At 43.0% G+C, this 21,708-nt stretch overlaps 3 protein-coding genes across 8 annotated transcripts in view; 2 read left to right on the top strand and 1 right to left on the bottom strand.

Annotated features, from left to right (window-relative positions):
* LOC108099169 overlaps positions 1 to 8,010 on the top strand; it is a 39,932-nt gene extending 31,922 nt beyond the window's left edge. For 2 of the 3 annotated variants that reach the window (XM_017202525.2, XM_017202528.2), the window contains exons 3-6: positions 1,731 to 1,814; positions 1,904 to 2,108; positions 3,081 to 4,216; positions 4,394 to 8,010. In XM_017202525.2, the coding sequence (XP_017058014.2) occupies positions 1,731 to 1,814; positions 1,904 to 2,108; positions 3,081 to 4,216; positions 4,394 to 5,653 (2,685 nt within the window). In that variant the 3' untranslated portion in view covers positions 5,654 to 8,010. The remainder of the gene's footprint in view (positions 1 to 1,730; positions 1,815 to 1,903; positions 2,109 to 3,080; positions 4,217 to 4,393) is intronic. The other variant, XM_017202526.2, reaches the window with a different exon arrangement.
* Positions 8,011 to 8,075: 65 nt separating this feature from the next.
* On the bottom strand, positions 8,076 to 9,742 carry LOC108099170 (20-hydroxyecdysone protein). Its single transcript, XM_017202529.1, has one exon. It carries the CDS (start codon positions 9,659 to 9,661, stop codon positions 8,285 to 8,287), a length of 1,377 nt encoding a protein of 458 aa, XP_017058018.1. The 5' UTR covers positions 9,662 to 9,742; the 3' UTR covers positions 8,076 to 8,284.
* Positions 9,743 to 12,616: 2,874 nt separating this feature from the next.
* Positions 12,617 to 21,708, top strand: part of LOC108099068 (cyclin-dependent kinase 14) — an 89,500-nt gene continuing 80,408 nt past the window's right edge. The window contains exons 1-2 of one of the 4 annotated variants that reach the window (XM_017202346.1): positions 12,617 to 12,778; positions 13,394 to 13,636. In XM_017202346.1, the coding sequence (XP_017057835.1) occupies positions 13,453 to 13,636 (184 nt within the window). In that variant the 5' untranslated portion in view covers positions 12,617 to 12,778; positions 13,394 to 13,452. Of the gene's footprint in view, positions 13,637 to 21,708 lie in introns of all 4 variants that reach the window. The other 3 variants (XM_017202344.1, XM_017202343.1, XM_017202347.2) reach the window with 3 other exon arrangements.

Below are 21,708 nucleotides of genomic sequence, written 5' to 3'. Positions count from 1 at the left end.
TGTGGCCGCCTCCGCCTCCGCCTCCTCCGGTTTCCCAGTCGGAATTTATTTCATTCCTATTTCATGCAATTTTTATGCATTTTTCTATTTATAAAATTGCTCGCAGCGCGGAGCCCGGAGAGCACACAAAATAATAAAAATGCCAGGGAAGACGTGGCAAAGAAAAATAAGGGAAAATGAACATAAAATGCAAGCGGCGTCATTTCGCAGTTCCTTGCGAGGCTCTCACTCGTATTTTCCTATTTTTCCCCCATTGCGCTTCCTTGTTTTCCTTGCACAGGGAAAAACAACTGGGATTGGGGTTTTGTCTAAAGAGAAATTCCTTCATTCTTTGGAAGTTAAAGCAATATAAAATAATCGAGTTAAATGTAATATTTGTTTAGAGTTTTTTTTTAAGTTTAAAAATTGTTTAAAAAAGATTTTGTGTTTTCTTACCGTGTGGATTTCCCTGTTGTGTGAAAATGCAGCGTGAGAAAACCAACCGAAACGGAGCTGGAAAATGGTTGGGCGGTGGGGCGTGTAAGTGTTGGTAAACGTGGTGCAAAATGCCGTTACTGCCATCCTGCGTTTTCCATTTTCCCCGAAGCCATTGCCTCTGCTGCTGTTGTTGTTGTTGTTGTTGCTATTTGGATTGTGGTGTTGTTGTATTTGGGTCACCAATGCAGTCGTAGCATTTTCCCCCGCTCAGTTTCCCCTGTTTTTCTTGGCTGTTGTTGCTTGTTTAACAAGTTCGAGTGCATCGCATTTGTGAAAATTTAAAAAGGCATCTGAAAGTTCCTCCTGTTTGTATGTGTGTGTGTGTTTGGGTGTGTGTGATTGTGTGTTCGTGTGTGCCACAAAAATAAAGGGAAAAAGCAAACACAAAAGCAAAACAGGAGCGAACTTTTTGAGGCCCTGCCGCTGACACCAAAATTCACAAAAGCAACAGCGAACCGAACTAAGAAGGCTGTCCTCAGAGGGTAAGGATATCGGTTGCCAAGTATCCTGGAAATAGTTAACACTAAGAGTATACACAAATAGTGTATTAAATATAAAAAGGTATTTCTAAACTTTGAATATTAGGCAATAGGAAATAGTTACCTGTTCTTGAAGTGATTGTATCCTTTTCATTTTAAAAAGAATAAATAAAATTTATCTGAAAAATATTCTTTTTATATTTTAGCCAAGTAAGGAAAAGAACTATTAGCCTTTACAAATTTAAAATATCCAATTAAAAATGCAATCTTAACAATCCCCAACACCCCTAAATCACAGCCATACCCCTTGAAAAAAGTTTGCTTAACAATGTGTAAAAGGGTTTTTGGGGCAGAGGACGCGGCAAGTGAACTTTCGCAGTGGCAGGAGTCGAGTGAAACAAAACGAACAGCAAACATATTTGACATTTGCATACGAAAAGTGTCAAAAGAAGCAAGAAGCTACACTCGCAAACTAACCCATGCAAACACACTGCCAACCAACCAACCGCACGATAATAAATTCACTGGAAAAAGTTCCTTAAAATACAAAATGTGTATCGGAGCTTTGAAATAATAATAACTATAATTACACAACCAGTGCTTGAGGTTCTATTCAGTATTTTATAGGGAAATAAATCTTAAGGTTTTACAATAGAAATGCACATTACTTTTAAGACTATAGCATATATTTCTCCCAGTGTAATCCTGGTCGTTGTACCACTTCCGTGACGCTTTCTTATCTGTGTCCTCTCGCTCTCTTTTCTTCCTGCACAGGAACGCTACAAGGCCGACATTAGCCTGGCCATCCAATTGCTGCAGTGCAAGCCGGATAGTTTCGTGTCCCAAAAAGTGTCCTCGGTTCGTATCCAATATATATATAGTAATCTCCCCTCCCCCAAACCCCCCTTCTAGGTAGAAATCGCTCTAAATGACTTCTCTCGATGCAGCTACCCATTGATATCCAATCGAAGGTGTCGGCGTACATGCGACTGGAGACGAACTCCCACTCCGACTCCGAGTGCAGCAACAGCGGAGTGGGCGTGGCCACCACAGCTTCCTACAAAGTGCTTCCGGCCTCCGACTCGCCGCCCCCCTCCGCCTGCCCCTTCCCGCCCACGGCCATGGTTTACTCGATGCGGGGAATCGGTAGGTGTTAGTAGACCATGTTGAACCCTTTGATTTCTCCCCGATTTCCAACTGATTTCGCATTTTGATTTACGTTTCGTTTGTTGATTTACGTTTTCTAGGCACCCGACTGAATCACGAAGACTGCGTTAAGTTCACCCTTTGATTTCATCCACCTTATTTCATTTAATTTAAGAAGAGTATTTTGTTTAACCATTGAAACTATAGAATAATAGCAATCCTAGAATTGGTAGATGTTAGATCCACGGGGTAAATTTATTTTTTAATTTCTGATTTCACTTATTTGATTGGCAGTAGCTTACAATTTGATTGCTGCTGTATAATTGCTCGTATTCCACATCATTGTGCTCTGCATTGGCATTCATTCCTCATCGGTTTTGTTCATTTGCATTAATTGCCTGCGCTCCAATTTAATTTGTATATATTATTTCCCTTTTTCGCTTCATTGTTTTCCGTTTTTGTTGTCATAATTGCAATTTGAAACTGCTGCAGAATAATTCTTGGCATAGTTTTTCCGACTCGCTCTCGGAAATGTTTACATGTTTTGCCGAAAACATATTGTTGTCCGAAATGCTGCAGAGGCATGATTGTGGCCAGAAACTTTTGTTGATCAATTTGGGAAATTTTTGTTAGTTTTAATATGTGCATATTTTGCGAGGCAAATTTTTTGCACACAGCTCTTTTGTAGTCGAGCTCAACAACATAGTCAAATTGGAGTAAACTAGTTTTCATTGAGTCTAATTTATATCGATTTTGCTGGCTTTGTCTTTTCTTGTAGAAATTGTGAATATTAAGTTCTTCGAAGCGAAATGAATTGCACAAAACCGTAATTTAAGTTTACTTAACAAGCTTTTTTAACTACCTTTAACATTTATTTTCCCCAATCCAATTTGTTTGCAATTACTTATAAATATATCATATTTATTAAACCTTTCTTCCTAGTAGCTCTACTAATTTAAATATCTATCCCCAATTTAGATGCCGCCAACGGGAATGCGGTCGCAAGTCCTCAGCAGCAGTCAACTCAGCCCACAAGCAACACCAAGGACACCATTAGCAACAACAACAATAACAACAACAACAGCACGAGCAGCAACAACAAATGCAGCAATCAGAGCAACGGAAGCATCAGCAACAATAATAACAATGCAACCAATCCCGACATGATTTCGCCCACCATAATGGCCAAGTTTCTGGAGGACGAGCTGAAGGCGAACGAGGTGAAGCACTGCGACACGTGCCAGTGCAGCAAGCAGGACCTGCAGGTCCTGGCGGACGTGTCCCGTTCCTACTCGGTGGCCACCCAGACGCCCCACCAGCTGCAGCTCCAGGGATCGGGACTCAACGAGCCTCTCACCCAACTCTGCCTGAGGTGCCACAGCAATCTGAACTCCCCGTCGCGGACCAACAGTCCGTATCTGATGAAGATGGTCAAGTCCAGCGACTCCGTCATCTCGGAGACCAAGAGCTCCGTCTCGGACCTCAACGACATGGACAAGCTGTTCACTCCGGCCAAGAAGGACGACCTGATGGTGAACCCCATTCTGGGTCACCACCGCCTCTGCGAAAGGACCTCGATTGCCGGTCAGAACGCGGACTATGCCAACGGGAAGCTGACCACCTCCACGATGATGTACCCGACCACCCACTTGGGCGCCTATGCCGCCGAGAAGTATCTCCTGGAGACCAGCAATCTCGGCCAGCTGAGGAACGGCTACCAGAGGAGGTTCATCGATGGCGGAGGCACCGCCCTGCAGCTCCTCAACAAGTACGAAGCCAGTGCGGTGGGAGTGGTCCCCGATGAGCTGGAGGACGAGTCCAGCAAGCCCCTGCTGTCCGGAGTCTCGCAGCCAAGTCTCCTGGAAGCGGAGCAGGCTCCTCCCCAGCAAACAGTGGCTCCCGTGAAGCTGGAGGATGTCTGCGAACCGGCGCCCAGCAAGCCAGTTGCTCCGGCGGCTCCTCCAGGCAATCCCGCTCCTGCCGCGCCATCGGGAACCCAGCTGAAGTCCACGAACTCCGGAAGCGTCCAGAGCCTGTGGAGCAACAAGACCAGCAGCTGCGAGGGGGCCAAGATGTTCGAGACCTTCAACAGGAACCTCATAAAAACGATCAAGGTGGGAAAGGGGTTTTAATGGAAGTAGAGTACCTTAATTTGATTTTAAAGTGGGATACCCCTAATAATTCAGAAGTTTATAGTGGTGACCCAAAACTGGCCAGTGGTGACCCAAAACTTAATTTTATCAAAAACTGCATTTAAATAAGAGTATGCTAAAACTATTTATCCTTTGCAGGCGGAGAACCCGAAGTACCGAGGACCGCGCCTGTGCGCCATGCGGATCCAGCAGAACGGGCAGAGCAACATCCTGCTGGACAACCTGGAGTCCATCGAGACCTACACGCCGGTGATCTACAAGCGGCGGGAGAAGCTGCTGGACGAGGAGCTCAACGACGGCAAGGACATCATCACCAGCAAGGAGAGCAACGCGCAGTCGGCGGTGGAGGCCTGGCAAGGACCCGCCAATCCGCACGAGAACGTGGCCCTGCAGCCCGTGCTGGAGCCCCAGGTGGAGTCCCCCAGTCCCGAGGTCGACCAGTCGGCGGAGGTGAAGCCCTGCGAGGCGACTCCGAATCCCGGAGTGAACTCGCCCAAGCACTCGGCGAACTCGAGTTCGCTGAGCGACGCCATCGACTACCAGGAAAGTGTCCTTCTGCGGCGCCAGCAGCTCAGCCGAGTGGCGGAGTGGGTGCAGCACAACACGCAGCAGCTGGAGCAGCGCAACCTGCAGCAGGCGCCGCCCACCAGCGACTCGAACTCGGGAACGGAGCGCCAGTCCTCGTACTCCACGCTCGACCGCATGGACTCCATCTCCATCGAGAAGCTCTCCATGGACTCGGGCTACAAGACCACGCCGCAGCAGCTGACCAACGGCTATCCGGAGAAGTCCACCGAGGACTCCCTGTCCCCCAAGACGGACATCACCAGCAACTCTCTGCCAGAGAATCCAATGGGAAGCACTGCGGTTCCGCCCAAGAAGGCGGAGATGTGCACGACCTACTACAGGAGGACCACCAGGTCGGGACTGCCGGTGGCGTACACCACCATCTCGGGGACACCGCCGAACGACCAGACCAGCCCCGCCGGGGAGTCCACGTCCTCGGGGTCGGAGGCGCTCGTCTGCCCGGAACAGCCCACGTGTGATATCCTGAACTACAAGTACTACCCCAATGACACGGACAAGACGCGCTCCGTGCAGGCGGAGCTGCACACGACCACCCAGCACGTGGACATCGCCCAGATGGAGTACAACGTCAAGCAGTTTCTCCTCAAGCAGAACGAGTGGTCCATGAACGGCGGCCACGGATCGGCGAATCCCGGCGTGATTCAGGCCTCTGGATCCGCCACTCGCCTGCTGCAGCGCAGGATTCTGGGTCCCGGAGTGGGGGAACGGGTGCGGATGGCCACGCCCGGCGGAGCCGTGGCCACCAAGAGCAGCACCCAGTCGTCCGCCGCCGGAGTCCTGCCACCCCACAGAACTGAAACGAATTTATAAGCAACCGGGGTCACGGAACTCGCCACGCACTCGAGGAGGAAACCAAAACCAAACTGTATTCTAGTCTAGTTTTGCTACCTTTAGTTCGTATCTCCGCATTCTACAAGTCGATATAGCAGCGCTTAAGTTGGGCGACGGGTTCCCAGAAGCCAGGAAGCCAAGGACACATGCTAATAGCAATGATACTATACATATGTACGATAAATGTAATACTTACACCACAATCTACGATCTAAGCTAGCTAAAGTTGCTTTGGAGCTACACTACTTAGGATGATAATCTGAACAATCGGGGGAGAAATATCTGGGGCGTTGGTTTATTGGTTCTTTAACTGGATTTATAACTTGTGTTACTTTGCAATTATAATTAAATTTCTATTCTATTAACTTTCTTAATCCAACATTCCAACATCATCATTCTTAAAATTGTGATTTAAATTTATGAATTTGATTTATAGTATCTATGATATTGTCTCAAAATGTCTTCCCTTAATTCAATTTTTTTTTACTTTCCATTGAAAACCAACGCCCCAAAGGCACCCCAGCAATCGCAGCTAAAACCAAAAGCAAATCTAAGACATATGATATGGTTACTCTTACGATATAACTGAAATTATACACATAAACTAAATCGCGTAACTTTTTGATGTCTGCATGTTAATATAACCCACAAGAATTCGAAAATTTACCCAAACCCAAACCAAGCTTAGGTTACAACGGATATACATAAATTATATTTATAGGGATATACAGATAATTACGCTATGGACGATTGATATTTGATAAGCGCTTTATATTTTCTAGATTCCGATTGTGCAATATTTTTTGGTAGTGTGAGGAGCGGAAGTGGATTTTTATTTTTATAAAAGCGACCAAAAACGAGGGGAGAGTTTCAGACCTTTGATTTGTTTTCGATTCGATTCGATTCGAGCCTTTTGTCCAGCAGCAGAAGCTTAGCGCTAAGCTTTGTAGCCAACCCGATCAGTATATCGAAACTATATATACAAGTATTGTACCTTTTTGCCGGAAAAAAACTGTACTCATTCCTGCCTATTAGATGACCTTTATATAGAGAACTGTAATCCTCTGCTAACTGCTAAATCAAAGACACTATATATTAGCCACGCTATATACACGTTCATCCAGAAACAGAATCAGAAACAGAATCAGAAACGGAAACGGAAACGGAAACCAAATACAGACACGGACACACTTGCATTGTAAACGTATCTGAACAGACATATGATTGTAATACCCACATATATTTACATCTATATATACATAAACATAACATATATATTCACCTATTCGTGTATACCCGACCCACAAGACACAGAAAACATTGAACGGCTTCAGAAGAACGAACCAAGTACTTTCTATCCAAAGTAACCCCACACCAATCAAAATTATATTGAATGCCTCGATATTTACTCGATATTTACACCCGTGTACGGCTGCTATCTATATCTCTATATCTCGATTACTTTACCACGTACATATACACTGAGCGAAATGCCAGAGCAAATGCTTTAAGACACTGTTATGTTTGGCCAACTTATACGAACGTTTACTTAGCATAAATTCCACTTCGTGTAGGGAAGGAGGTCCCGGCTATATTTGCATACTATAGTTACGGGGATCCACTCCACAGATCCCCCGCCTGTTACGCACTATCCTACGAAACTATCGAACAAATCAAAAGTCTTATTAAGTTCATGTACCAATCTCGAAAAAGACTCTACTTGGATAAGTACTAAATCGATTCCGATAATCACATAATCACTCTTGCTCCCTCACCTGTAACTCACTGCTCAACGATCCGATTTTCAGCATTACAAATTTATCAAAAGTATCCCTTCAGTCAATAGAACACTGCCCCAAATCCCAATCACTGCCCCAGTTTCCCTTCTTCCCTCTAAGAAACCCAAACTAACTTTAAGTAGAACCATTCTCCAGCTCAAACCCAAAATTACTTAAGGCAGCCCACGAGCCCCAGAACCTTAGCTAAAGAATAACTAAAACACAAAAGCGAAAACTGAAATGGAATTTCAACAAAAAAATCAAAGTATATGGAAACTAGCTTAAATATTTGGGCAAAAGTTCAACTCCAGCTGCGACACCTAGTTTAAATTGGAAGCCTTCGTTCTCTCGCCTAAGTTCGAAACACTTCAGATACTTAGCCTTATATGAATGTGTATGAATGTACATTTACCGCGTCTCGGTTGAAGTAACCATTTTGAGCTATTGAACCACCTTAATGTGAAACAAAACAAAGATAAACCAAAAACATCTCGAGAATAATAAACCAAGAAAACAAATGGAAGTAATTCAAATAAATATGAGATAATTTTTGAATAATTTCTGGGAGTGTTTCCATTCTTTTTCCCAAAATAACTTCTTCTCCCAATATAAACTCTTTTTAGTAAAGTTACTTCTTTTATTTAATGATTTGTGTTCTCTCATTTTATAGATAAATTCCTGGGCTGAGTATGAAATAAATAATTTGTTGCGGTGCATGCACTTAGAAAACTAAAGAAGCATTTTCCGATCCACTCCCTCGCTTTCAATGGAAATCGGAAAGAGTGGACGAAAAATCAGTCGGTTTGTAAGTTATCTTCCAGATGGGAACCTCTTAGAGAGCCACTGCATCGGTGGCCACTGGCTGGTTCTGGACGGGATCAACCACTTCTCCAGCCTCGCCGGCATCGTCGTTGACCACGATGACCTCGTTGGCCGGAACGCCGGCCTCCTCGAAGGAGTCGTCCACGATCTCGCCGCTCGTGCGCACCTCGTTCTCGGATTCGGGAACGAACTCGGCGACCTCGTCCTTGGCGGGATCGATCTTGTCGTCCACGGCGGGCTTCTCCGTGGCCGGAGCAGCGGGGGCGTTCTGCGGGCGATTGCCGCCCAGGAAGTTGATGATTCCCTGGAGGGGATTGCCGCTCTGCTGGGCGGCGGGAGCAGCGGCCGTGGCGTTGTTGTTGCCCCCGAAGACGTTGCTCACGAACTGCTGGATGGGACCGGGCGGACGCGGGGTGGTGGACACCGCCTGCTGCTGCTGCTGCTGGCCGGTCAGGCTGGAGAGGGTGTTCTGGAACTGGTTGCCCAGGTTGCTGGCGAACTGCTGGATGCCCTGGAAGGCCTGCGTGGTGGCGTTCACGGCGGTCTGGGCGGCATTCTGGACGGCCTGCTGGGCGGAGGTGATGGCCGCCTGGGGATTGAGGAAGCCGGGAACCGTGGGAGCCGGCGTGGCCGGAGCCTCGGCAGCGGCGTCATCGGCTTGGGCCTGAGCAGGTGCAGCGGGATTGGCGGCGGGAGCTGGCTGGTTGGCTGGCTGCGGCTGGAACTGGTTGAGGAACTGGCCGATCGGGGAGTTCTGGATCAACTGCTGCACGAAGTTGCCCTGCGTGGTGCTCTGCTGGGTGGGCGTGGCCTGGGTGGCCTGGCGCACCTGGGGTTGGACTCCATCCTGGTTCTCCGGCTGCTCCTGATCCAACGGATTTGGTTCCTCGGCGGGCACAGCAACTGCTTCCTCGGCTGGCAGGTTCTTCAGATCCTTTTTAACAGGTTCCTCCGCTGGTTTGATTTCCTCCTTGATCTCAGGGATCTCCTGTTTGACTTCCTCCTTGATTTCCTGAGGTTGCTCCTTGACATCCAGGGATTTCTCCTTTAGCTTCTCGCTGATCTGCTGCTTAATCTGCTCCTCAATCTGCTCCTTGATCTTCTCTTTGTTTTCTTTGATTTCAGGCTTAACCTCCTCTTTGATTTCTGGCTTGATCTCCTCCTTGATCTCGGGTTTAATTTCCTCCTTCAGTACCTTGGCCTTCTCCTCGGGAATGATGGGCTGCTGCTCCTCTGGCTTGGGCTCCTCCTTCACCAGAGGTAAGGCCACTGGCGACTCCTTGTCCTCGATAATGGCCACGGGAATATCAACCGCCTCCTTGGGTAAGTTGAGCACTCTGCCTTGGCTTAAAGCCAGGAAAACCAGAATCAAGGCAACGGGCTTCATTTCAACGATTTAAGTACTATTTAATTCTTATTTAAAATATATATTTCAATCTCAAGATATGTTCACTAGCGCCTCTCGGCCGCAACTGTGTGAAATTTCTTTAGGCCCAACGCATTTTATACAAACCGCCGGCTGCGCAGTCGCAGTCAACTTTGTTGGCAGACAAACAAGCCAACAGGGCTAAAATGAAAAGAGATGGAGAAAAGTGGCAGTATCAACGCCGGCGGCTTGGCCAATTCCTGTCCCGAATGTCATTGAACTGGACCAGGCTGGACTCGACTGGCAAAAGGAACCGGGAATTAAAAGGGTTTTGGCCAAGAGGTTGCACAAGAAGCTGCACTTGTAATTGGCCAAGCGGATGGGGCACAAAAGTGGCTAAAACCGCAGAGCCGTCATCAATCGTGTTTGCTTTATCGGCCATCAGTATTTGGTTAACATAACAAGGATTGCAGATAGGTATAGCCAAAAAAATCACTTCTACAAATAACTAAAAACCATTACATTCTTTCTTATCTAGAAATTGGAAAAGTTATTGCCTGCATCCTAAATAAATAATTCCGTGTTTATTTAGGGACCTTCTATTTTAGCAAACGTAAACCTATGTATTTTATTCCTGCATACGGTAAATCCTTATTTACTTTAAATATTTACAATATGTACGAGGAGGTGAGAAACATTCATATATTTAATCTAGTTTTTGTACTTTTTTGAACAAATATGTTATGCATAAGCAATCATGCTGATATTATAATCTCTTTTGCCATAAAATTTTATTTAAAAATTTATCAACATGAAATTTAATTACTTTTTCCTGGCATCGTCCTACTGTGCGGCTATTGGCCATTAGTCTGCATTGGAATCGGTCGATGATCAGCGGCCTGTGTACATAACTCCCCCTTTTTCTGCTGCTTTTCCACCTTTTTCACTATCATTCCTCGTTGACTCGATCGCAGCAGCGACATTTGATCGGCAGATTTTTCTCGTTTTCTTGTTTGGTTAAACGCTCCTACAAGAAACCCATTTGGGCCGCCGTTCTGCTGCTTGGCTCTTTGGTCTTCGGTGGAAACCCGTTCCCCAGACTCAGACGGAGACGGAGAAACCTGCTCCGGCTATTTTTAGAGTCAATTAGCTTTGGCCCGACTGTCTCTGCAGGGAAGATGCACCTCTGGGATGCGTTTTCCCCGGTTCTGGGTTAATAATTCATTAGAAATGCACGGAAACCGAAACAAACGCCCACGAGGGCGGCGAACCAAAATCCGAATCCGAATCCGAATGTGTTCTATGCAAATGAGTCCATTTGAATGTAGTTAAATGGGTCATTCGATGGCGGAGAAAACGCCGCAGTGACTAGAAGGAAAACTTATCTCCTGTTCGCATGGCACTTTCATGCGCTGATCGATCGGTCCATTTGCGACTCGATCGGCGGACAGAACTCGTTCTTGGCCCTTTGGCCAACAAGAGCTCTGCAAACAGGCCAAACCTGCAAGGGCTAAAACGATACACAAGCAAAGATCATAAAGAACCGAGTGAGTAAATCGTGATTTGGAATACAAGGCTGGAATACCCTTTCAAATACGTTTTAAAGAATCTTTTCAAGTCTTTAAATCTAAATTAAATATTTTAAACCTAGTAGGTATTATATATGGATTGACTTTAATAATTTTTTTATTTATGAATAACTATATCTTAAGACTAATGTTTACAAAAGAAATATGCTCTTTTCGAGGGCATCAAAAGAAATCAAAGATCGAAGTGGATTGCTAAGGACATTGACTTTGCTCTGGGATCTCGTAAGCGATCTTTCATGTGCTTTTATGACCCCCAGCTTGTGGCTTTCAATTCTGCAGCTCCAAATTGATTTCGGCACGGGGAGAACACGTTTTCCAGTATCCGAAAAAAACCCCATTTCGGTTCTGTCGATTTTTATGGCTTTTCCTGGAGTTGTTTGATGGCTAAGTGCTTTTTTTCGTGATCCGATGGCCCTAAAAATTTGCTCGAGTTTCGGTTTCAGCCTGGGTATTATGCAATTGTTAGCCGCACTCTTTTTACACAATTGACTGTCGAATTAACACCTCACTCACATCCAGCGACAGGTGACGATAAGGCGGACGGGGCGTGGCAGCAGCAACAAAAAACACATCACTCTAAACGGTGGCAACTTTCACTCAACAATCGTGCGGAATACTAACAAATAAAAAACAATAATAAATACCCGCGCAAAGTGGGTGACAAAAAAAACTGGGAGCGAGTGGGAGAAGTCGGGTGATCTTCGTCATCCGAAATTACCTCACTTATCGGACTAAGCCGCTTGTTGTTGCCGTTTGCGATTTATTGTCCGAATATTTGTGTCATATTTTGCTGTCAAGGTCACCGTTTTGGCCAAGTTGGCCAACAAGTGTGAAAAGTGTCTGCCAAGGTCGCCTTTTTCATTGGAAACAATAAAATTCGGAAATTCGCCAAGGGTTCAAAAGTGTTTCAATTTTGCAAATAACATTGATCAATCTTGTACTGAAGTAAAACACATTTATTAGTGGTAATTTTTTTATATGATCTCTTCTACAATTTTTGCATTCTAGATTTTTTTTGTTTAAAGTTACTATTCAAAGGAATCTAAATGCATAAGATTAATTAAGTTTGAAATAGCCTAGTGTAACGGTTTTTTAAATTTGTCACCGCGTTGCCAGATGTGCAGATGGCAGGATGTTGTTGTGATAGTAAGATATATATGTTACGGTGAATTGTATTTTGTATTTAAATGTTCGATCCTGTTTCCATTTTTTTACAAGCATTAAATAAATACAGCAAAAGCAGGATATAATCTCTTTCGATTTTTTAAATATATATAAATTTACAGAGTGCTGTTATGTGTGTGCTGTTAGACGCATGCAGTATTTTCAGCTACGTGCTTTGGTATTTTTGCGCCGCCTGGTATTTTGCGACAGGGCTACGCACGGCCTCACTTGCGATGTGGTGTGACCAAATTCGAGCTCGCTCCGCGAGTCGCCGTAAAAAAACAATTGTTAAATTATAAAGAAATAAACGCGTTTAAATAACGAAAACATGTGCGGCGGCTGCTAGAAACGTGCGGCAACATTTCGAGCCAGTCAAAACGTGCAGGTGCGAGCGGTAAAGCACGCGTTCGCGTCACTGGCAACAACAACAAAACACAGTGCACCAACATTCGTATAAACACACACATACGCGAATACACAAACACATAAACACCGACGCACATGCAACCAAAATGAAATAAAAACAACAAGAAGAAAGGCCCCAATAATTAAAAAAAAATTTATAAATTTAATTATACATAACGTCGGCTGCAGGTGCGCTGAAAATATGTTAAACGAAAAAAAAGAGAAAAATAGAAAGTTTTGCCCAATGAAGTGAACCAAAAAACACAAGCAAAAAGTACCCGAAAATATTAATCTATAGATTTGATTTCTAAAAAAAAAAAAAACACAAAAACCAACCAGGCAATATTTATTACCCGAAATCACCCAAACAGCAAATCGAAATATTAAAATTAAATCTTATAGGAGGTGAAATTATCGAATCTTATCTTAAAAGAAAAGAAAAGAATTAAATAAACAAATTAAAAAGAATTCAAGCTTTTAGTGATCTTGTTATGTTGCCTTGGTTAGATTTTGTGCAGTTTCCGCTTACCCAACAGCATTTCCTCACCCCTTTCCCCGGTCACTATAAAATTTCGCGTTTTTTCCCTCTTATCAGCTGATAAACACAACCACCCACTTGCCACCCCTTTTGCACCTGTAAAAAACAGGTGACTAATGCACTGTTCGCGAAGTTTGTCAGCTGCTGACGCCCTGGAAACAACAACAACCACGGCTTTCTACAAAGCAGCGACGTCGGCGTCGGCAGCGGCCTCTGCCACCACAACACCAACAACAAAATCAAAAACTAATAAAACTATGGCCACCACAACAACAATGGCGGCCACAAACGCTAAAGATGGTAAGTAATCTCAAAACCAAGATCCGCCATTAAAAAAGAGATAACTCCTTAGTATATTCTAAGTAGTTAATAATTCCCTATTGCCAACTAAATAGTTAAAAAACAAAACTCACCCACAAAATAGCAGAAACACAAACGCAAGGTTCATAAGTTCAAGGCAATCCAATATATTAAATTGCTGGCTTCCAGTTAAAGTCAAACTCTGCAATTAAAGTAAGTTGGTCAACCAACATTTAGTGCAACCTTCTTAAAATAAAAATAAAAAATAGAAACCAAAAAGCAATTAAGTTTAATTACCTCCTAAAATATTAAAGAACTTTTTTTTAGGAACATCGAATTCATAACTATTACAGTTGAATGTTGTTATTTTTAAAACATTTGGTTGGTATCAACACAAACAAACTTTAAACATTTTATTAAAGTTTTGGCAATTACGTAGGCATATTTGTTAAAGTAAAGTTCCATAATTCTTCCGCTTATCTTTACTTTGCCAAAGACTTCCGTGTACTTGTTTGCCTGGCATACAGGGACGTAATCCTAATCCCTCGGAGCTTAATCTTTTGTTTTGTATTCAGGGATCCGGGCAAAACATTTGAGTTCTCCACCAACGCATCATTTTGCCCCTCTGACGTAACTTGTTGAGCAACGATTGCTGGCGGATTTGTTTTCTGGTCTCTGAAGAAAGAAAAGTTTTATTAATATCAATAACCAAAAGAGCGAAGCGAGGGCAGCAAATAAGGCAAGATATTAATGAATGCCACTGCTGGGGAATAAATTTCAACAAAAAATAAAGAAAAGGCCAAGGCATAAAAGCGCCAACAAACCATAACCAGCTTAACAACGATAATTAAGAAGTGCCGGCCAGCAAGAGTGTAAAAAGTTACGTACAAAATTTAATTGCCAAGGCGGAAAACGGTAACACGGAATAAAAGGGGCGGGGCGGGGCCAGGGGCCATTGCGAAGGTCAGCGGGAGGCCTGAAGGTCATAAGCATTTTCGACGTTGTCGTCACCTCTGAACCCGCTCGAATTTATTGATTTTACGCGCAGCAGCCACAAAAAGAGAGGAATAATCACAAAAAACAACAGCAGCTACAACATCATGCATATTTCTCTTGTTCGACGTTTTACTTTACCTCAAACGGTAGACACTAGATAAAGGGAACGTGCTTTACTTTAATTTAAGAGTTTCTTATGTACTAGTAATGATTGGCTGTAAGAGTATTACCCTAATTCAAAGCAAGACAATAAAACCAAACATTTATTTTCCAATTTCAAACGCATCCACTGTACCTTTACTCATATTTGTATGGCTTAAACACTGACACACAAAGCCAAACATTCAAACGAGCGACTTGTGCGGCTTTTGCTGGGCACTCGAGTAGTTCAGTGTGTGGCTTATGCCAAAGGCCAAATGGAAAACCTGCTTTAAGAGCCAGTAAAAGAAACATACGAGGGAAAAAATGAAATACCAGCCATGGTCACAGTTTGATGTTAAAATCGTGTGTTGTTTTCAGAGTTTGATAAACTGTAGCAAGCAAGCTAAAATCTTCTAATTAAATCAGGGCTAACGGTTGCCGGTTAACGGTTTTCTTCGATGAAAGTTGTGCAAAAACTCTGGTTCGTTGTTCTTTGTTTTGTTTTTTTTTTGGCAGATAACACTGCCAAACTGACAAGTTAGCTGGCTGCCATTTTTATCCTAACATTCTCATTTCGAAGTAATTTTCTGTGTTGTTTCTTATCAACTAAAATGAAGAGGAATGTTTGATAGTGGAATGACACAGCATGAAACGTGATTCATTTGAGTGGTATACATATAATAGACGAATAAAGTGGACTTTGCATTTTTCACTAAAATCACTCAATATATAGTGCATCGGAAAAATCGAATGCACTTAAAGCTAATGAATTCCTGAATGTTAAATAAGGTTCGAATTGCAATATTTATAAGAACAGAAAATAATTTATTTTTATTATTAATATTTGAAGATAAAAATACTTATTTTAGTTGACACATATTATTCCATATTGGCCAAAGGAAAACTCCATTTCAGCTTACTATTTCCCTTATCTCATTACTATTTACATAACATTCTGTTGTTTGTCTCTGATGTCTGTTCATTTGACTTTTATTTTTTTTATCAGTTGTGATTTCGCTGCTTATCGCAGCCAATGCAACTTTACCCAGGGCAAATAACATAAACAAACAAGGGGTAAAATGTGTGTGCGTTTTTTACATTTTTCTACTCCGATTGCCGTTTTCAATTAGGGCCTAGAGCTGAGGGTCAACACAAACCGTTTTATAAGTTTATTTCAGCATCAGGTAACCGATAACCAAATCGCTGATAACATTTGTCAAATATTTAATGATCATAAAGCAGCAAAACCACACGCGCGCTCTCGCTTTTGGCCTTTTATTTGTCGACGGCTCACCGGATAAATGCGAAACAAATTTTTGCAATTAGTGGATCGCTAATAGAACATATAGTGGGCAAAAGAGGCAAAAAATGGGCTCAAACAGCAGTCTGCATATTGACATATTGGTCGCATTGAAACTGGATTCCCACAGCTGCTGATGCTCCCTTTTTGAGGCTTGTTTGCTCGGTTCACGTGCTTTTGGGCCGGCTTCATTTGCTGAATGCATTTCCACCGGCTGGCCGGGCGTCATTTTTCAATTGCCCACCGCTTTTCCCGCTTTCCCAGGCACGCCTGGAGTGGCAGTTTGTCATGAGCAGAAAGGCCAGGTGTCGGTCTGTTCATCGCGTTTCCTGTTTCCCTCCCAGCACTCGCAAAAATAAATACAAAATATTTACTACGAGTAGGCACCGAGTAATATCCCTTACAAGAAGGATTCAAAAATATCTTCCAATGAAATTTAAAGCGATAGATATGTCACTCGAAACTTATTTATATCTTATGTCACTAAGCTTTTGCTGTAGGTTTTTTTCCGAGTGCACCAATATAACCCTTCTCAGGTAAAACCCAACCCAGTCCAGCTTTCCCCGGCTCTCGGGGATTGCAATTTGATTTGTGGGCGAATCCGTCGCGGTGTGAAGACTTTGGCTAAATTGCTGTGAGACTTTACGCCAGACTTATGAATGAGTTTATTGTGCACTCTAACAACTTAACTAGGTCTTCAGAGGCTGCACCTGCACAGCCTGCTCCGCGGTTATATTTCACATTTAATTGTAACGACTCGGAGGTGTCAAGAAGTTAGCTCGAGAGCACTACGATGACTTAGAAAGAGCTATTTTGCAATGGAAGAATATTTACCCATTCAAACCAACTCGGCTTACAATTTGGTTAGAATACAAGTAATGCGAACCTTTAACCCAGTTTTAACCTTTCCCTGACACTTTCCTGTAGGTCTTTCCTACGCCAGTGAGTCACCTGAATTCATTTCCATAAATATCTCCTCTGTGGCTACTTAGTTTTCTTATTTGCAACGGCGTTCGCAGCTCATTTGGCATTGTGCACCCGCATATGGCGCATTATTGTACATTCCCAGCTAATTTGTCTTGAATTTCCCTGGCGCACACCCCACTCGAATTCACTCCCCCTTTCCTTTCTTGTTTTTTTCTTTTCTTGCACTTTGGCGCTTCCGCGCTAATTTGCTTAGCGTAATTTGCATTTCGCAAATGCCATTCGAGGCGTGTGAATAAAAGGTACAAAAAGAGATACAGAAGAAGGCAAACACACGGGGAAAACAGAAATAATTTGCCGTCAGACATTAATGAATGGCCTGAGTCCATGTTAAGCTCTGTTTACCGAATATTGAATATCCGCACGCCCCCTCCGCCCTAATTGCTGCTAATTACGCGCATAAAATTCACCTCGGCCCGCTCCAAAAGGCTCTGCGTCCACTGCGGCGTTCTGTTTTATGTTCCCTGCTCCATTACGATTTTTATTGCTCGGGAAAGGCGGAGGAGCCGAGCCAAGAGGAAAGCGCTGAAAGGCCGGGAGTTCATTAGAAAGAAATGCATAACTCGAGGGGGCGAAATCTTTCGGGAGCATCTTTTTGATAAACTGGTCGATGCAACCGCTTCAAGTATTTCCATTTGAATTTCCACTTTACTCTACTCTCCACCCGTTTCTCTGTTGGTTTTCCCTTTTTCGAGGGAAATCAAATGGCGCGTGGTCGCATAAAATTTGTGTTCAGTCGGTTTGTTGCTTGAGTCCTTCGGATTAGTGATGGCAGCGTGACTACACTTAATTGGTTTATAAAAAATATTAAATTTTATGTAATTCTACTTAATTAAACATTAAAGCTCTTTCCTTACCTGGATATTTCTTTCCTGTGGTAACCAACATTCCTTTTTCAACCACTGGGAAAAGGTTATAGATTCCATTCAAATCACGCAGCACCTGAACATGACTTACTCCGACCCAAAGAATCCGCAGACAGTCCCCTTTCCTGGGGGGAACACCCCCTCATTAGGTGGAGCGCAGTTTCCACTCGAGTAACGTTGAATGTTCTGTGACGTATCGTGCGGAATCATCTCGGACATCATCGCCTAACAATTTCTCTCGGTTTTTGTTTTTATTTCGGTTTTAATTGTCGCTCGCCTCGTTTTGCCTGTCATCGAACACAGTTCACAAAAAAGAGAAAATGAAAAGAGGGAAAATCGTTATGCCAAAATGGGAAACTCGCAATTCGGTTTTGTTTGTGCTTCCTTTTGCAGTTTTTCACTTCCCTCGCAATCAGTTTGAGTGGCGAATCGATGCGATACGCGGCGTACCAAATTCTGTATTCTGTATTTATTGTAAAGTTTTGCATATTTTGCAAATTAAGTTCCCCGTTCTCCATTGACGCACAACTACCAAATGGGCTGGAAAATCTGCTCACTCATGGCAATTACTATGGTCTCGACGCCAAAGTGTTTATGGCCTTTGCTATGGTTTTGGCTTCCTAGCAATAATTGAGGAATTTAATTTATTTGATCACCTGCCTGGAACACTGATTGATTTATTCCCCTTCGGAAGAGGCTGCAATGCTCAATTGCATGTGCATAGCTTCTCAAACTAATTAAACATGTATTCAAGGCATGCCTTGCATTCTCGATAAGTACCTAATGCTAATGGACTGTGGTTTCAGGTCAATGGAACGTGTAAATATTGTTTCATAACTATTTAATCATTCTCAAATACTTTTTACATATTTAATTATCTTATTCCAAATAAGAGTAAAATTCAAAAGAGTTACCTTTAAATCTGTTCAAGTGGCAATTTTAGTTTGTAATCTTGATAAACTTAGTAAATCCGCTTGCATCTCTCCTTGAACTTTATTTCCTATTGACTTTTCGCCCATTGGAGCTTCCTTCACCGCAAATCCAATAACGAAAACCGAAATTTCAAACAGCACTGACCACTGTCACTGCACAGAGTGGACCCCCAACCCCTTGACCCGCTGACCTCTGACCCCCCTCGGTCCTTCGAAGGACTCATGTCCGACATCTATGACGGTTCCAAGTGCCAACCGCAGCGGAACACGCATCAAATCGAACCAAATAGAACTGAAAATTCGCACGCCCCAACCAAATGGCACCGCAGAATGTGAAATGTACCGGACACACTCACTTAGAAAACCAAACTCAATCAGTAGGGTGCACTGTATTTAATCATAACCAATTTCAAGACCTTTTTATAATCAAAAATGTTTGAGCTGCAAAGCCATTGCCAAACTGATTTATTTTCAAATCTTTTTTGTATAGTTGTTACCTTATACTTATATTCAAGTCAGATAGTGGATCACCCTGACATGCACATAGAGGCATAGATGGAAAGTGAGAACGAGCGAATTGCATTGTCCTGCCGCAGTTACTGTTTTGCCCCCACCCTTTGGTCCTCCCGAATTTCACACCATTTTCAGATGCATCCCAAAACATTTTGCGGTGTTCTACCGCAATTTGTAAATATTTAATGAACATTAATTAAATGCACATGTTAAATTCTCGTCTCGGTTGCCGGCTCATCTAGTTTTCCCTTATCCAGCGCATATAATTTGTATTTATTTCGGTTTGTATATTTTTTGCTTGGCTCCAATTTTCATTTAATTTTACTGCCACTTGCAGGCATTGCAGGAAAAAAGCTCCAGCATTTAAGGCATGAAAATGGAAACTGTAGCAGTGAAATTTGTATTTTTTTCAATTTTGCGTGGAGCAACAGACGGTGCCCTTCAGGTGTGGGTCCTTTTTCCGGAGATCCTTTGGGCTCGCACACATGCTGCCTCTGCTCAATGTGCGTAACAATTTTTATGAGCATTGCGTTTTATCCACTCGTATTCCCAGGCATTTTTATGATTTTTTACCTTTTTTATGGGGGCCTTGTGCAAAGTTGTTTCCTCTTTGTTGCTAGTGTTCTGTAGGCATTGTAGTAGAAAATTTGTTGTAATTTTTTTTTTGTTTCTCGGCAAAACTATGTAGAAACGCTTGATTGCGCTTTTCCCTTCTGGCCTCCCGCCACTGCCACGCCCACTGGCAAACGCCCACAAGGCCTATTATGCCATTTTCTGTTTGTTATTGTGTTCCTGGTCTTTCTCTTGGGTACTTCTGTGTTTTGTTTTGTTTTGTTGCGTTTTTTGTCGGATTTTAGTTTTCAATGTGAGATGTCCTTGTGCGACAGAAAGTCTAGGTTGCAAAAGCGTGCCCTTTAAAGGGTGTTCTTAGATTTAAAACCATTCGTATTTGAATATAGACAATATTTTTTTATACAATTAAGGACAGGCATGAGGATTATCAGGAGATTAAACAGTTTCAACGGCGTTCTAATAAATATCTTAAATAAACTTTCGTTTACCCACTCTCCTTTCCATGTTTACCTAGATACATTCCCTAATTTTCTCAAAGTATTTGCATAGCTGAGTATTTATTGACTTTCAGTTGCCACACGAATGTATATTTCCCAGTTCTCTGGACAGGCAGCCGACTGTTCTGTGGGATGCTTGTCGCTGCAATTGTTCCTCCACAGCTACAGCTGTCGTTCGGAGGCTGTAATTTGTTTGCGGCTTCCTTTTCCGCCAGACCCCCATTTTTGCTTCCCCGGTTTTCCTGGAAAATGCGTGGGCGAGAACGGCAACTTTTGCTTTCAGCTGCTGCTCGAGCATTTCCATTCGGAATAACAAAAGCACTTGTCTGACTGGCTGTCTGTCTATCCGCATGCCACGCCACATATCTTCGAGATACTTTGGGATATTTTTGGCCATCTCAACGGGCTATTTTTAACGCGGGCGAAACAATCTTTTGTTTTCCAAACAAACACAAAACGATACAGCACAAAATGATTTTGTTTAATTGCCACGACGGACTTATCTGGTTTTATATTCTGCGTTTTTATTTTTAGGCAAGCAGATAAAAATGTTTTATTTTCTCTTCTTTTTCGTTACTTTGTGACAGTTGAGGTTTTTAATTAGCCATCATTAAGATGCCTTAGCGAAGTTGCCGAGGAGGAGGGCCAAATTGCAAATTGTTGTCAAAATTAGCGACAAGTTTCTCATAGATTTTTTGCGCGGTTCACTTCTCTGGTTTCTTTTGTTGTCCGAAGCGGAGATAAGGCCAAATTACCCGACCAAAGCAAAATGTGTAAAGAGTTGGCCGGCAAGGCAGCAAAAATAATAATAAACTTCACGAAAAGTTTTCCTTTCTCTATAGAATGTCTTTTTCCTTCTCGCGGGCCTCATTTATTTTCGTTGCTAATTTTTGACATTCTCTGCTCTTCACAAAAGTATTTTGCCGTTTATCTTCTTTTCTATTCTATCATATTTCTGCGTTGAGAATTTTGTTAGCATCTTTTTTATGGGCTGGACACGCGTTTTCTGCTCGACCTCACAAATTGACAGTCCGATTTGATGTTCCGTTTGTCTTGCATATATACAATATACTCGTATATCTGTCTATTGATATATCTTGCCTAGCATTTCGCTTGTGCCTTTTTCTTTCGTTACATTTCGCTTTGCTATGCTGCTGTTGGCCATAAATTCGCTTGATTCCGCTAATTGGCAGTCTCATGAGCGCGCTCAATTAATTCGGTGGCAATTGACGCACGTGTGTCATTCCGCGGGGAGATTGCAGCCGGGGAA

This window comes from Drosophila ficusphila, unplaced genomic scaffold (genome assembly GCF_018152265.1).
Source record: "Drosophila ficusphila isolate 14025-0441.05 unplaced genomic scaffold, ASM1815226v1 contig_286, whole genome shotgun sequence".
Lineage (NCBI taxonomy): Eukaryota > Metazoa > Arthropoda > Insecta > Diptera > Drosophilidae > Drosophila > Drosophila ficusphila.
The sequence above is the reverse complement of the archived record's forward strand: the minus strand, read 5'-3'. Positions and strand labels throughout refer to the sequence as shown.

Bases quoted from the DNA above. Each gene is read 5' to 3' on its own strand.
- LOC108099170 (XM_017202529.1), bottom strand. From the start codon at position 9,661: ATGAAGCCCGTTGCCTTGATTCTGGTTTTCCTGGCTTTAAGCCAAGGC.